Genomic DNA, 17933 nt, shown 5'->3' on the forward strand with positions numbered 1-17933 from the left:
ATACTATCTATACTACCTATAAAGGGTTGATAAACACACACACACACAAAAGCAAAGATGAGACATAAGTCGTGGCAATGCTCTCGGGGAATGAGTTGCTCATGTATTCCTCATCAGGGCAAATTAAGCCAATTTTTCATGTCATACCTTACTAGTTAGCTGTTAGGTTTCCGTTTTATAACTTGGAGTTGGCCAGGCACTCGTATACATCTCAGTTGAGTAGGGCATTGCATGAAAAGCAGCTTATCAAACACAATGCCGGGCCATAATTATGCCGTCAATGTAACCCTTTCCATCACTAACCACACTAACGTGTGTTGACATTGTAAAAGACAATCCACCTTGCCGCTGATTCACTGACGACACTGGGACATATTATATATGCATCTGGCATGTAACGGTCGCACAATGTTGTTTGTTGTTGAATGTCAAGCATGCTTACCCAGATTGAAATGTATAGATAGTAATCTCATTCTAAGACAGAGACAGAAAGCAAGTTGGAAAACAGATATAGGGGGATAGAAGACAAAGTACTTCTCTGCCTACTATGGGAGGTCAGGAACCCCTCTCAGTAGGTCATATCAGCGCCAGTAAAAAGGAAGAAAATGGGATAGTAAAAAGTTCTAGAATTACAAAATAAGTATGTACCCAAGACAAAGGGAAATTAGTCCAAATAAGGAACATGTAGATTCCAAGAGCACACTATAAGTTTACTTAGTTTGATATCTCCTAAATGTCCCCGATCAAATGTTTACAAATCATATGTAAAACAAAAATAATACATGCAAAGCAGAGAGATAGGTGATTTACAAGACAATATATCTCCAAAAACTCTATTTGACTGTTTCCCTCCCAGCCAGGGTACTCGACCAGGGCCAGGAAAAAATCCCAAGTAATCTCATTCTAAGAAAAAGTCAGAAAGCATATTGGAAAACAGATATATAGTAGAAACAGTACGTGCCTACCTCCCCACAATGGGAGGTCAGAAAACACCACCCAGTGTGAGAAAGAAGGCTTTACCAGAAGCTCGAATTGTTTGGGTTTTCTTTTGTTTTTAATATTAATAAGGGTTTTACGGCGCTTGTGACACATTAAGGTCATATCAGCGCTAGTAAAAAGGAAGGAAATGGGATAGAAAAAGTTCTAGAATTACAATTAAAGCATCCAATAAAAGGTAAGACAAAGGGGAATAGGTTCAAATAGGAAACATGTAGATTCAAAGAGCACACTATCAAAGCACTTAAGTTTGAGATCACCTGTAAGTCTCATCCAAACACAAGCACAGGTCTCCACTAAGAGAAATACACTCAAATGTTTACAGATCATATATAATATGTTATCAAAACATAATACAGTGCATAACAGAGAGATGATTTACAAGACAATTAAACATATCATCTCCCAAAACTCTTTGACTGTTTCCCTCCCAACTTGGGTTTCCGGCCAGGGCCAAGACAAAACCAAGTAATCTCATCCCAAGACAAAGACAAAAGCAAGTTGGAAAACAGATATAGGGGGTGGGGGTAGAAGACAAAGTAAGTGCCTCCCTGCCCACGATGGGACGTCAGGAACCCCACCAAGAAGCCCGAATTGATTTCCGGTGACAACCTAGATTACATATTTATGCCCGTTTCGTTTTTAAGGGTTTTAACGTCACTTGCAATTAGAATTAAATTTAGATCATATCAGCGCCACTAAAAAGGAAGAAAACGGGATAATCAGACTTTCTAAGATATAGAGTTTTTGACCTTTATTCGGTTTTCAGACCGAGGGGAAAGCCAACCTTTCTCCAAGGCTACGCACTATACATTATTATTATAGGTCAAAAACAGATTATAACACCCCTGTTGTACCGTTTCCTATACAAATCACTAGATATAAAATTAACAAGATATAAGAACTTAACACAAGACAAGATTAGCAGTAGATTTTAGTTTAATTCAAAGAGTCAAAAAGAAACACATAACATCACATTGTTCAGTATTACTTCCTTTTGATTTAATTATTTTAAATTACTTAAGCTATGATGTCCGACGATGTTGTCTAGTGGTATGACACTCGCTTTCGGATCGGAAGGTCCTGGGTTCGAGCCTCTCTCGGCGCATAGTTGAATCCTTGGAAAACTCTTTACTCACATTCTCTCACCGTTCTCAAGTGTAAAATGAGTACCTGGCCGGAAACAGCGTTGTCTCTGTCGGAAAAAAATTGTAATATCGCCTAACAGTGTTCATGTCTCGTTCTTTATATTACGTGTTGCTGTTGGTCAGGGACCCTTTGTAAAGCGCTTTGAGCACGTTTAGTGGATATTGCGCTATATAAGAGCTCAATGTGTGATGTCAAAATTCAATACAAGTTTAGTTCGGTGCAGAGCACAAAAAATTACTTAAACAGTTGAAGGTCAGCAGTTATTAATTTTTCGATAAATGACCGCTTACCTTCACCATCGATATAAATGTGACTCACCGTCTCTAAACGGTATTATGTCGGGATAACTTGGGTGCAAAAAATTGAATTTATTGACAAAAACACGAAACTTGGGGTTTCTTTCGATTTGTTATGTTACAGAATGAAGACAATTTCTCACAATGCAAAAGCTAAAAAAAAAATGTTATTTACTATCAATTTATTTCTAAAGTCACTTTTCGGGGTCCAATTCATCCCGACATAAGACCGTATCGAGACGAAGGGTCACAAATTGTTTAAATCAATAACTCAATCAATTACGTCAGAGCATGACAGAATAAATAGAAAGGTGACAATTTTGGATTTTCATTTTCTGAAAGAATATGCTCCCCAGAACATTTTAATCTTTATTTGAAGTAAATCGGGTAATTTTTCATGAAGTTATGGTCAGATGTATGGGAAAGGTATCCAGCAACTTTTCTCAATTATCATACTTTTTCAACTTGACTAGATGTAACAAAACTATATGGAAATGAAATTTAGCTTTGATATTTCCCGAAGATGTACAAAAAGGGTTGATATAATCATTTATGACAAGGACTCATTTTTGATAAAAATTGACCATTTAAATGTTGGCAATATCTCAGTTCAAACCTTTTCACCATCCGACTGATTATGTCATTCACTGTAAAAATTACGTCAAAATCATTTAAAATTCGACTGGTTCTCTCCCTATTAAAGACTACTAAAGGGGTATTATGTGCGGCTATGTGGTCTTGTGGTATGACACTCGCTTTCCAATCGGAAGGTCCTGGGTTCGAACCTCGTTCGGCGCATAGTTGAGTCCTTGGAAAAGACTCTTTACTGACATTCTCTCATCGTACTCAGGTGTTAAATGAGTACCTGTCCGAAAAGAATTGTAATATCGCGTAACAGGCGCCATATTAAGTGTTGCTGTTGGCTCGGGAACCCTTGTAAAAAGTGCTTTGAGCATGTTTAGTGGATATTACATTATATTAATGCTAATTTTTTTTTTATAATCACAATTAAAACACCAAAGAAAATTTAAGACTAAGGGGAATTGGTTCATGCCATCAATGTACTTAGTTTGAGACCACCTAAAAGTACGTCCTATCCAGACACCGGCACAGGATTTCACTAAAGTGAACTTACTCAAATGTTTACATGAGATTTCAAAACAAAAAAATAAAACTATCAGTACATAAAAATGAGATTACTTGGTTTTGTCCTGGCTGGGGGGTAAACAGTCAAATGTAGAGTTTTGGGAGATGACATTTTTTGTCTCGTAAATCATCTCTCTGTCTCTCTGTTACACACTGCATTATTTTTGCTTTACATATATAATATATGATTTGTAAACGTTTGAGTGTGTTCCTTTTAGTGGGAACCTGTGCTTGTGTCAGGAGGATGAGACATTTAGGCGACCTCAAACTAAGTACACCCTATTTGAACTGATTCTTACTTTTTATTGGGTACCCCGTATCATGACCAATAAACTCCACGATAAGGAAAGACTATCAAATTTTAAAAAGGATTTCAGGCTGCATAACTGATGATGTGAAAGAGTTTTAAAACTTGAGCTTTTATATAGCGCAATATCCACTAAACGTGCTCAAAGCGCTTTACAAGGGGTCCCTGAACACATAACATGTAGGACGAGACATGACGCCTGTCAGGCGATATTACAACTTTTTGGGACAGAAACAACGCTGTTAACTGCCAGGTACTCATTTTACACCTGAGTACGGTGAGAGAATGTGAGTAAAGAGCCTTCCCCAAGGACTCAACTATGCGCCGAAGTTATGATGATAATGTGAGGATGGCGATCGTCGTAGTGGTGGTAATGATGATGAAGTGGATTTTTTAGTGGTTGTAGTCTTGATGATGGTATGGTGGTTATGGTAGTGGTGGTGATGATGATGATGTGGTGATAGTGATGTGGTGGTTGCAGGAGTGGCAGTAGTGATGATGATGATGATGATGATGGCGATGTGATGATTGTTGCAGTAATGGTGGTAGTGGTGATGGTGTGGTGGTGGTAGTTGCAGTAGTGTTAGTAGTTATGACGACGACGACGATGATGATGATGAAGTGGTGGTGGTGGTGGTTTCAGCATTAGTGGTAGTGAGCATGAGGATTATGATGGTGTGTTAGTGTTTACAGTAGGGGTGGAAATGATGGTGATGAAAATGATGATCATGATGATGATGATGATGATTTTGTGGTGGGGCTGTAGTGGGGGTTGTGATCATGATGATGTGGTGGCGGTGGTTGTAGTAGTTTTGATGATGATGATGATGATGAAGATGATGATGATGATGATGATGATGATGATGATGATGATGATGATGATGATGATGTGATAGTGTTGGTGATGGTTGCAGTAGTTGTGATAGTGATAAAGATTTGGTGGAGGCAATGTTGAAATTGACCTGAACAAATTACCGATCATTTTCAGACCCATCTACCTAAAATGAGTGATTTTTTAATCCGTTTACCGACCCGGGAAGAAAATGATCAAATTCTCGACCTATCTTTCCCCGAACTCCTGACCTTGTGGGAATCCTGAACTGTATATATTATGAATGACCAATATTTGAAAAAGCCAATTAATTAGTAAAACTGTTTTAAAAACAAATAATTCGATGTATGTCCAATAACTTTTACCAGATACTCAATTTCAAAACTAAAACAAAGCCAATCATATCTAGAACCGACACATAATCACAAGCATCACGCGTTGAATGACATCAATGTTAAAAAGAATGCGTAGGTGTAGTGTCGAATGAAACAACCGAAAGAATGACATTAACAATGCCATTATTCCTATTTACAATTAATAAATAAATCGAACAAAGTATTAATGTAGGCCTAACCCAAAGCAGTTTGAAGACGGCACTTGAACATAATACAATCCTCATTTATGATCGTAATCCATGGAAACAATCTTTAACTAATTTAAAACAAAAAAATACGAGTACATCATGATGAACATGAAACCAGAAATAAATTATAATATCGAAGTGGCTATCGTGCTTTGGCTATGTGGTCTTGTGGTATGCCACTCGCTTTCGGATCGGAAGGTCCTTGGTTCGAGCCTCGCTCGGCGGATAGTTGAGTCCTTGGAGGCTCTTTACTCACATTGTCTCACTGTACTCAGGTGTAAAAATGAGTACCTGGCCGTTAACAGCGTTGTCTCAGTCCGAAAAAATTGTAATACCGCCTAAAAGGCGTCATGTCTCGTCCTACATGTTATGTGTTGCTGTTGGCCATGGATCCCTTGATCTCTTTGAGCACGTTTGGTGGATATTGCGCTATATAAAAGCTCAATCCACAAGGAACATTTTTTATAGAGAGAGTGAAAAGTGAGACAATCTCGGTTGCAATGTAAATAAACTGCTGACCTACTTCCAGAATGAACACGTGCAGTAACTGACAGCCCGATTTTTTCGTAATGTAAGTTGTCAAAATATTTTGATTGTTAATTTTTTTATTTTTGCTCTGTGCAATTGACACAATTTAAAATATCAAAATAAGAGTGGCATTCAAATAATTTTTTTTTATCCGAAATAATAGACACGATTAAACATCTCCAGTAACGTAGTGAATCTGTGCTTGGCGGTTAAGCTGTTTGACTCCGAACTGAAAGGTATCGGGTTCAAATAAGGATGACTATTTTTTTTCAATATTTCAAAAATTCTTTCTGTCTATTATCGTTTTTAAAACTTTTATTTTAATCATTTTATTTACTTGTAATGTATTTTAAAATATTTTATTCATCATTATTATGATTATTAATTTTCTTTCTTAAAGAATCAAGTAGTTATTTCAACAGTTATCGATTTATTACGAATATCTTTTATCTATGTGATATAATCTCGTTGATTTTTTATTGGTGTGCTCTTCTAGTTTTTAACTTATTTCAAAATGTTTTGCCTTTTTTCCGTTTATTTCATTTGCTGCTGCTGCTGCTGTTGTTGTTGTTGTTGTTGTTGTTGTTGTTGTTGTTGTTTGTTTGTTTTGTCATCTAAGACAAACCCAGTTCATGATAAATAAGTGGCCAGGCTTGCTGCCGTTATAAATTGAGCTATGTACTTCGTGAATTAATTGACGTATTCTATTGAAATTTAGATAATAATAAAAAAAAATAATAATAATATAATAATAATAATAATAATAATAATAATAATAATAATAATAATAATAATAATAATAATAATAATAATAATAATAATAATAATAATAATAAATAATAATAATAATAATAATAATAATAATATATTAATAATGATGATGATGATGATGATGATGATGATGGTGATGATGATGATGATGATGATGATGATGATGATGATGATGATGATGATGATGATGATGATGATGATGATGATGATAATAATAATAGTAGTAGTAGTAGTAGTAGTAGTAGTAGTAGTAGTAGTAGTAGTAGTAGTAGTAGTAGTAGTAATAATAATTAATAATAATAATAATGATGATGATGATGACGATGATGATGGTGATGATGATGATGATGATGATGATGATGATGATAATGATGATAGTAATAACGACAATAAATAAATAAATAAATAGGTAAATAAATAACTATATAAATAAGTAAATAAATTAAAGAATAATGAATTTAACAAATGAATAAATTCAATGCATAATAAATTGAAAATAGAGGAATAATGTAATCAATTTTAATAAAGCCTACAAGATTTAAACCTGTTTTAAAACCATCTTGGCTATATTTTTACATCTCCGGAAATAATAAAAAAAAAAGATACTGAATATCAGGCTACAATAGGATGCAATAGTCTGATGTCACGTCCGCCCAGCAACAAGCAGCTTGGTTCTAAACAAAGAAAATCATTCTTCATGCTGCCTAGAACTTATTCACGTGTCATGTGATAAGAATGTATAAAAGTCAAAACATGATCAGCTTTATAATGTATTTCTCCACTGGATACACTTTTATGCTAGTGGGAGAAGTATTTCATAAGGGCGTCCGCCATTTTCCCGATAGTTTAGAACCAGTTACTAAGTTACTGTGCGTCATTACGAGGGAAGTGACAATGGCAACAGGACACTTTTTGCCTCTGTCATTCATAACCGAGGTATTTTCGTTCCGAAGCGAAGCGCATTCAATCTAAAAATTGCTGCTGTTGACACCATGACGCCACCTAGCAACTAGACTCAGACTAAAGCATGAAGTCATGCTTTGGTAAATGACTTAAACTTAGTCCGAAGGTGCCGTGATTTTAGTCCCGGACTTGTTTAGTCAGCTCACATGAATTCCGATTTTTTTTCAAGTCATTGACGAAAGTCAGAGATAGCCAGAGGCTAAGCGCTAGTCCGCTTTCATGAAAACGGCTCCTGGTTCTGAGGTAGAAGAAGCATGGTCATCTTCCGTGTTTTTTGTGTGTGCCTTACTTGTGTTTATTGTTTCTTCAAATCGAAGTCCGTAGTGTTAAAAGTTACATGGTGAATTCTGTATCGGAAGATTTTAGCCAGAAGTATATTCAGCACTGATTGGTCAGATCTAAAAATAAAGAAAGGATGAATACCTAAGATTAAAATCAAGATGAACAAGGGAAGAATATGAGGGTTAAAAGGAAGAAATTATTTTACAGTGCATTAAAAAAAAAAAAATTATGCCTTTTCCGAAATCATAAGATACCGTCGCCTAGGTATTTCATGACGCAATATAGATAACTCATCAAACAAGATGTCTGATGTCAACAGGAATCACCCATGTTGTCCAAGTGAGCAAATTGGGGGTTAATAATCTTGCTCAAGGAAAAAAAAAACGAAAGTGCCTGAAGCGGGGCTCGAACCCGGGTCATTCCGAGTCACAGTGCAATGCCTTAACCACTCGGTCACTTCGCCCACAGCGCATTAGTCAGCAATAAAACCCCAGACTTCGCACTATGAGTGCACTTTTATATTTGTCCTATACTTTGAAAATTAGTGTATCCCGGTTAGAGTGATGTAAATAGGGAATGAGATTAGCGGAAGAGTAGCGTCCCTTGATTGGACGTCACCCATAGTCTGTGACGTCACCGGCGGAAAAGTTATTAGAGAGAGACCGTCATGTTGGTTGTGCGCATGCGCACAACCAACATGTCGTTCGAGGACGATAGACGCATGCGCACAACCAACATGACGTTCTCTCTCTAATAACTTTTCCGCTGGTGACGCACAGACTATGGGTGACGTCCAATCAAGGGACGCTACTCTTCCGCTAATCTCACTCCCTATGGATAGATACATTTATAACAAAATGGATACAGATTGAGAAAATCACGCACAAAACAGATCATTAACAATAAACATCAAGTTACCAACGTGTAGGAGACAATGCCAAAGCAACGGAGAACTAACTTTGTTGACAACATGCAAAAACAGTGAAGGGAATAAAGAATGCAATTGATGCAAGGCCGCTATCAAATGACATTCCAGTCGCGATTTTGGAGAATAATAATAATAATAATAATAATAATAATATAATAATAATAACTATAACAGAAGCACAACAGCAATAATATCTAGTATTGTTTTTTTTTTTTTTTGTAGATGAGGACCACGCTTATACCCCATTCGTTGACAATAAGGAAGATGGGAATTATATCATGGTGATTATGTTTCGGATAATAAAGTTATTGGCACATAGTAACACTAGGTGTAATACAATGCTTTGATCTGTGTTTACCCCGTTTCTAATAACGTTAAACCGACAATAGTAATTATATGCTCCTCTATCACAAAATACTTACAGACTTAGTTGCTCGAAAGGAAAAAAAAAAAAAAAAAGGGGGGGGGGGGGGGGTGTGGGAGGAGATAAAAATCTTGACATCACCCAGAATCAAAGCGGGTTCCTTTGCTTGTGCTCTACAAATTGAACTATCGGATCCTCCTTCCGCAAGAGAGCTATACTCTTAATAAAAACAGGTATGGGCATATAATACTTACTTATGGCACTGTCCCACTCTGCTGCTATTGGGATCTCCCATGCAAGACATGTTGGACGGGACCGGACACATGCATTCCTGTGATAAGGCACAAGCTGTCCATGGCTCAACTAGTACTCGACTCACGTACAAGGTATTACGGAAAATTCCGAAATTTGATAGAATTTCTGGGAAAGGGTAGAAGGCACAAGGATTCTCTTGGAAGAAACTGAATGTCTGATGATAGAACAAATAAAAGAAAAAAAAAAATAGGCGCTGTAATTCACTTCATATTATATCTTTTAAGCTCAGATTCAATGAGCCACTACAAGTTTCATTTTGAGTACGGAAAATACGTTACGACGTGTGTATTATTTACTATTCCACTCCCTCATAGGAACACCCTCTCATTTCTTAGTAACTATCTACGTCATCGTTGAATCATGCTTATGAAAATTCAACGATTGCAGAATGTTTTCGCACATTCTATTGGTGTAAAAGACATTTTTCATTCAATCATCCCATGATCGATCTGATGATCGTCCGGGGGAGGGGGGGGGGGGAGTACACAGGATGCAGGTCTCTCCATTTTCCGCCATTCTTTTCTATTTCTGGCCTTCTCCAAGAGGTCTTCATTCCTGTCCATTCCTTGATATTGTCATCCAAACTTTCCATTGTCTTCCTCTTCTTCCTCATTCAAGGGTGCCCTCCATCACCGTTCTGCACAAACCTTCGTGTCTAACATTGTGGACAAACCATGGCAGTTTCCTTCTTCTAACTGTGGTGATGAGGAGTTCTTATCGTCCCGCACGATCTTGCACCTCTTCCAGTAGATACGTCTTTATTGGTTCTGTTCTGTATACGGCACCCGAGGAAATTTCGATAAATTTTCATCTCAAAAGCAGATAAAAAAATAATCTTTTGGTGCGCATAAATACTAATCCAACGTTTTTAGTTTTGTGTCAAAATATCACTCAAGCAGAAGAAGTATCTAGACAAATTATGGTGAATATAAGTACTATTACCATACCATTTGGTTACAAACTATCTAATAATTCTACTTGGAGAGATCTAATAAACGTATTCTTTCATTTCTTTGTATTTATCAAACTCGTTATATTTTTATCGTGCAATAACACATACTCGTACGCTCTTGTTATTGGACACGATAAAAACAACTCATTTAATCAATACAAAGATGAAAGAATCGTATATTACCTGCTATCTCTAATACGATATATATAATAATATATATATATATATATATATATCTATATATATATATCTATATATATATATATATATATATATATATATAGAGAGAGAGAGAGAGAGAGAGAGAGAGAGAGAGAGAGAGAGAGAGATACGGGCTAAAAGACAACTTCAATGGTCACACCATGCTAATTTCGCACATGGTTCAAAATGCTTTCTTCTCAAAGTAAGGCATGCCAGAGGGAAACGACATAATGTATCTCGTCATTGCATTTTTTATTAGTCAGACACTTAATCACACCTGTGTATGAGGGATTGAAAAGCCATAAACCACTAGTACATTTGGCCACAGATTACGCACATTTCGCTCGCGGTACCTTCTCTTAACTTTTTCTTACTGACTATTTTCAAGACTTTCTTTTCACTGAAATGTCACAGCGACTCAACACATACATTGTATCTTTTTAAACTCAAACTCAAACAAGGTGTACAAAAAGCATTACGTTCTAAATAAAACAAAAAATCTTCAAATTTTGTGATTTGTAAAACAAATCTGAATAAGAATAAATGTTGTTTGTGTCATAACGAATGTGACCATTTTCCTACAGTTGATAAGGAAAAGGTTAACACCAGCCGCCAAAGTTGATGTATTCTTGATGCTTTAGTTCTCCCAACAGGGGTTTAGTTATTTGTAAGGCTATGTGGTCCTGTTGAATGACACATGTCTTCGGGCCGCAAGGTCCAGGTTTCGCTCTGAACGCCACATAATTGAGTCCTTGGAAAGAGCTCCTAACTCACATTCTTTCACCGCACTCATGTACAAAATGATGACCTGGCCTTGAACAGCATTGTCTTCTTCTTCTTCAATTAAGGCCAAAGCTTCAGGCTGAAGATTGTATGGCCATCTTTTCAGTAACAGGGGTTTTAGAGGGAAGCAAGGAGAGATTTTTTTGAAGTCATCAGTCGAAGGGCTAGTTTACAATTGGTTGGTAGGAGTTCCAAAGTCGGATGATAGAGGGGAGAAAGAGTAAAGATGATGGTTTGTTCTTGAGTGGGGGACTTCAAAAATAAATGCTGAGTTTCATGTCTTATCGTTGTTCTGTTTCAAATGGCTAGTTGAAATTTTGACTTCTCCGCTTTGTGCTTAGTGGAATATGAGGAGTTTGTTGATGGAACGTCATTCATGTAGCGGTTTCCATAGGAGATCGTTTATGAGCTGAGTTACGCTCATGTCCCGCTCATAGTTTCCACTGACAAATCTGGCCACCCGACATTGGGCTTTTTCTCGCTCATTGATTTCTTGTGATATGTGTGGGTCCCACACTGAGCTTCTATTTCCAGTATGGGCCCAACATATATTTCATAGCATTTCTTTTTCTGGTGGCAGTGGCGGATTTGTCTGTTGAGGAAGGCCATGGTTCTATTTGCCGTAGTAGCTGTATTGGCAATATGCTTCGTCCACTTCATATTACTGTCCAGGGTCACGCCGAGGTACTTTGCATTCATCACATATTGCAGGGCATGGTTATGGATTTCATTGTGGGAGTCGATTATGTTTTTCTTTTTGTTCGTCATCCTGAGGACATGACACTTTTTGGCGTGAAATTCCATTTTCCATCTTGCCTCCCAGCACTGCAATTTATTAAGATCTTGCTGTAACAACTCAACGTGTCCTTCAACAATCATTACAGTAGGGTCTGTCCCCGTATCGTCCCCGTTTTTTATTTCTCGGTACAGGAGGCTGTCATCTGCAAACAATTTCAACGTGGACCGCGGATGTAGACCTTCTGGCATGTCATTGATGTAAATGGGAAAGAGGAGTGGCCCTGGAACAGTGCCTTAGGGTCCTCCTGACTCAATTTTTGTCGTGTTTGACTCTTTACCTTCAACAATTACTTTTTGAACTCTGTTACTCACGTCATGTTTCAACCTACATAAGTGTTAATGTTGGCTAGGGATCCCTTGTAAAGCATTTTGAGCACATAATTTAGTGGATATTGCGCTACATAAATCTTCAATTTATTATTTTTTTATTTGCTTATTGGTAAAATGTTTATAGTAGCATGCAAAGTCAGCAGCTGGCAAATTGTAAAGAAAATTAGAATACAACTATTGAATAATTTAACGGCCAATTGATTATAAAAGGTCGATTAATTGTCGTTGGATTAAGTAGCTCCCTCTGTCCACCTAGCAGTGATTGGGTAGTTGGTTCTGTTAGCTCTGGAGGAAAGTACTTTGTTAACTTTGTGATAGATGCATCATACCTAAAGGAAAACAAGGAATTGCTATTTTCCGTGGATCCGGCTCCATTGGCCTGATGGTTCTGAAGGACAACTATTTTTTTCTTCCCTTGTTAAAAGAGCTGAGAGTAAAACTGCCACCCGAAAGGAAACAGTGACATAATGAGATAACATTTTGAAGTTATGAAAATCCTCACCTCATTGGCTGTGTGGACGGGAACAGCAATGGGGATAGGGCTGGAAAATAGAACACCTGTAGATTTCACTCGATTTAGCAAATACTTAGCGTATCCTTCAACAATCATTACAGTAGGGTCTGTATATATCAAACTTTGACGGACTCGGGACAGCAGTGCCTGTATAAAATATATAATAAACAAAGCATTGTTTTGTTTTGTTTTTATGGGTTTTACAGCGCTTGCTACACATTAATTTAGATCATTTCAGCGCAGTAAAAAGGTTGAAAATAAGATAGAAAAAAATTCTACTAGGCTTGACTAAAAAGTCTTGAAGGCTATTAAATATTCCCCATTGCATTGAACTCACCAGTATAAACTAACATCAAAATGTGCGTTGTTCATTCTTCCATTAGATCACCAAAGTTTATTTAGCTGCTATTTCTTGGTTTTAATACATCTTATTTGAAAGAACCCCTACTCCAACATGCCGGTCGAAGAAATCACAAAAAATTATACAACATTGAGCTTCTTACTGCGGAGAAATGTGCACCCGTAGACATTCATAAATGGCTGAAACGTGTTTATGGTGACTCGTAAGCTAGTATTTGAACAGAATTAAGATGGCGTCAGTGCTTTACTAGAACTGATGCCGTCTCCACCGATAATAAAGAGCAGGCTCGCAGTGGTATCGTGTGTATCAACGTGTATCAACAGCAGCAGATCAACCTGCTATACTCTCCAGTTCAATCAACACTGGTGCCCTGCGCCAATAGTCTCTGGTTCACTTCCCCTTATTGTCCACCTTACACATTTCTGGGTTCATTCGCCACTGGTGCCCACCTCCCATAGTATCTGATTCACTCCTCTCTGGTGCCCACCTCTCATATTATCTAGTACAATTCCCACTGGTGCCCACTTCCCAAAGTATCTGGTTCAATCTCCACTCGAGTGGATTTCGGTAGATTTCGGGTATTCCCATAGATTTCGGTGGAATTCGATAGATTTCGGTAGATTTCGGTATTCAGAGTTTTAAGAGTTTAAGAGTTTTTTTTTTTGAGGATTTAACTATGCGCCGATCAGAGCGGGAATCAAACCTAGACCCTCCGGTCCGAAGGCGAGAGTCATACCACAAAATCTCAAAGTCCCACCACATAAAGCATACGGTAATGTAATATGTATCGATAAACATTGTGATTGATTTGGGTTCGTTTATGATTATAATGATATTATTGTGAAAGTAGTTTATGCTGATTTCGAAAAGTGACATTACCCTAACGATGATTGGTCTTCGAGCAGAGCAGTTCCCAAAATTGATATGATCCGGAAACGAATAGTGGGGAAATGGGACGACAAGACATCCACACATATTCTTTATCTGTAACAAAATCCGACAAATACAATTTAATATTAGACATAATTTGTTATCATAAAGAAAAAAAAAACCCCCGAAAATCCCCCCCCCCCCCCAAACAACAAAAAAAACCCAAAACAAACAAAAACAACAACCCAAATCCCCAAACAAAAATACAAACAAACAAACCAAAAGACATTCAAAAAATCCTAAACAAAAGAAAACAAAAATAAATTACCATCGCCAATCAAATCTTGGATATTATAAAAGAAATACAAGGAGTAGGAGCGGCTGATCTCAGAATTACACCGGGTTTAAAACCCAACCCGAGAGAATTGTACTCTCTCTCTCTCTCTCTCTCTCTCTCTCTCTCTCTCTCTCTCTCTCTGTATGTGTGCGCCCCTCTCTCTCTTCCTTTCATTGTGTTATAGATAAAGCATATGTATATGGTATTGACGAATGGTTTAGCTGCAATATTCTTTACTTGGCCAGACGATGGGTGCCGTCTAGTGACGCGGGTCTTAGTCCACACGGTGTTGCAAGTCGTTTTCTCTCTTACTCTGTAATCATTTTTGTCATTTTGTAAAACAAGTTTATTAAATAGGGGAAACACTCCAATCGATTTTCATATGGGAAAAATAATCTTTCAAAAGCAATATGATAGGAATGGTAGATTCATTGAAACACTGGGCTAAAGGGGTACATGTGCGGCTATGTGGCATGACCCTCGCTTCTGGATCGGAAGGTCCTGGGTTCGAGCTTCGCTCGGCGCATAGTTGTGTCCTTGGACAAGGCTCTTTACTCACATTCTCTCATCGTATTCAGGTGTAAAATTAGTACCTGGCCATTAACAGCGTTGCTTCTGTAGGGAAAAAAATGTAATATCACCTTACAGGCGGCATGTCTCATTTTACAGGTAGGTCAGGGAATCTTTGTAACGCGATTTGAGCACGTTTAGTGGATATTGCGCCCTATAACATACATCGATATTCAACCTGGCAAATCGCGATCGACCGTCGTATTTTACTGAGCAACTGAGCTATCGGACCTCCCCCCCCCCCCCCCCCAAACTGAACCTGTTCTCAACTCAAGCCAAAAAATCTTAGTAATCTCAATAAGTGTAATTCGTTTGTCATTCCAATAGTTCGTTTCAATTCTAAAGCATTTTCTACATACAAGCCTGTCACCGGACCACCTTCCTGAGAAGCCGCGTCAATTGCCATGTGGCCATATTTATAGCACATGTTACGGTGAATGACATAATCAGTCGGATGGTGAAAAGGTTTGAACTGAGATATGGCCAAGTTTAGTTAGAAGGTCAATTTTTAAAATCAAAAATGAGTTCTTGTCATAACTGATTAAATCAACCCTTTTTGTACATCTTTCGGGAAATATCAAAGCTTTATTTTACTTCTAGATATTTTTTACAGCTATTCAAGTCTAAAAAGTATGAAAGTTGCTGAATACCTTTCCCAAACATCTGACCATAACTTCATGAAAAATCACTTGATTTACTTCAAATAAAGATTACAATGATCTGGAGAGCGCTTTCTTTCAGAAAATGTAAACATGCAAATCCAAAATCTTCACCTTCCGACTGATTATGTCATGCATTTACACATATTTGAACCGCTTGCACCACTATTTTATTATGCCATAGTTTGTACGCTGCTGACATTACTTCAAGAAATAGTGTTGTCGTTTTTCCCTGGAGGTGGAGATATTCCATCACATCTTTATATTCAATATAATCCTTTTTTTTTTGGAATAATTAAAAAAAAAATTCAAATTGTGCTTTCTTGACTTTAAAACGTGTGCAAATTTCAAGACTGTGTCTCTTTTCCTTCTGAGGTAAACATTTATAGGGAATGAGATTAGCGGAAGAGTCGCGTCCCTTGATTGGACGTCAGAGAAAACGTCAATTTGGTTTTGAAGTGTCTCAAGCCGCTTTCACCGGAAGTGAGGACGAGAGACGCATGCGCACAACCAACATGACGTTCTCTCTCTAATAACTTTTCCGCCGGTGACGTCACAGACTATGGGTGATGTCCAATCAAGGGACGCTACTCTTCCGCTAAATCTCATTCCCTATTGGAGTGACCTACGTAATATGTAACTGACTTACTATGTCACTGATTTGCCGACTCAGATGACTGCAAATGCCTCGGCTACTTTGACCAGTTCTGAAGTGAATAAATTCTTCCAATGTAAAGAAGCACGTTTAAGACACAAAACTATTAGGAGTACGTACCATGCATTGTTGCTTTACATTAAGATCCGTGTTGAATTTCGAAATATGTTATAGATAGCATCAAATTCACCCACTAAATCTGGTACCTTTCGCTTTGCAGCCAACCGACTCCCATGCCTTGTCTGCTTTCACCAAAAGAGAAAAGAAGTGTGATATCAAAAAATATAAAATAAGCGGGTTCTCATTTCATTGGAGGTGTAAAACCACTCTTCAGGAGGACTGGGTACATACCTTGTATAATTCATCTTCTGGTGATGGTATATAATTTTCTAGTCTAAATATATTTTGGTCGTCAAGAAAGATAATCCATCCTTGTTCTTTTACATCCCGTAATCCTACGAATCTGCCTATACATCCTGTACTAAAATTTAATTAGTACTGCTACCTTTACGAAACCTATTGATTATTAATACTCCAAAGTACTGGTTACATTCACACTCCCAAGGATTTAGGAACCAAACACGAACTTTCTTCCCTATTCTGCATGCAATCGCAAACGTCTAAGGGCTCAAACAGAGCTTTGCTGGCTTTTTGCTCGCCTCTTTTTGATGATTAGTTTACACGCCGACTGACACAAACGGAGTGGACGCGACTTTCAGTCGCTAAACCACTCGGTCAACTCACTCAATCCTAGATATTTTTGCTACTTTTCAAAATTGAAAAGAAATGTATTAAAAAGGAGCATGTACATAGATAGTTTTATTCAACTACCATTAACATGCAAAAACTAAGAACAGTAGCTTTGATACTACGCCTATAATTTGTCTCATAAAAATGTAATAAATAGGCACGGGGTAAAAGTAACCTGGGTAAACAACGGATATAGTCGGTGCTAGGGTTGAGAGAGAGTTAAACTTTACTTACTGATGGAAACCAAATTTGGGTACCCATCTCTTTGTTTTTGCGTTTAGCTAGACATTTTTATGAATATTTCTCACTAAATTCTATTAATCAGACCATAAACACGCTCAAGATTACACATAAATTAATGTGTTGGTACTTTATAGATAAAATGAAGTTGACGCCACTCAGGTATTTTTTATTGTTTTTAGCTAGCCATATTTCTGAGTAGTTCTCAGACAATTTTTTGATACGTCGTCAACGCTAGCGATACGACTCTGCGACGACCCCATTCTGGCATTAGTAAATAAAATCTGTCGTCATAAAAAAGAAGCCAGAAAAGCGATTCGGTGGCGACTCTGTTTTAGCGCTTAGACTTCTTCTTCTTCTTCTTCGTCTTGTGGAAACCTCCAATATTGTCGGGGGTCACTCCACAGTTCGTAGGGTTTTACATTGTAAACTTGTTAAAACTTTGCACATAGA

General features: G+C 37.5%; 1 protein-coding gene across 2 annotated transcripts in view; it reads right to left on the reverse strand.

Annotated features, from left to right (window-relative positions):
- Window positions 1-7841: 7841 nt before the first annotated feature.
- Window positions 7842-17933, reverse strand: part of LOC144967283 (uncharacterized) — a 44933-nt gene continuing 34841 nt past the window's right edge. For both annotated transcript variants that reach the window (XM_078904334.1, XM_078904333.1), the window contains exons 7-10: window positions 14279-14383; window positions 13027-13185; window positions 9400-9614; window positions 7842-7969 (exon numbers count right to left, since the gene is read on the reverse strand). In XM_078904334.1, coding sequence (XP_078760460.1) covers window positions 7867-7969; window positions 9400-9614; window positions 13027-13185; window positions 14279-14383 — 582 coding nt within the window. In that variant the 3' untranslated portion in view covers window positions 7842-7866. The remainder of the gene's footprint in view (window positions 7970-9399; window positions 9615-13026; window positions 13186-14278; window positions 14384-17933) is intronic.

Source organism: Berghia stephanieae, chromosome 3, assembly GCF_034508935.2.
Source record: "Berghia stephanieae isolate SIO BIC M18660-M18661 chromosome 3, UCSD_Bste_1.3, whole genome shotgun sequence".
Taxonomy (NCBI): domain Eukaryota; kingdom Metazoa; phylum Mollusca; class Gastropoda; order Nudibranchia; family Aeolidiidae; genus Berghia; species Berghia stephanieae.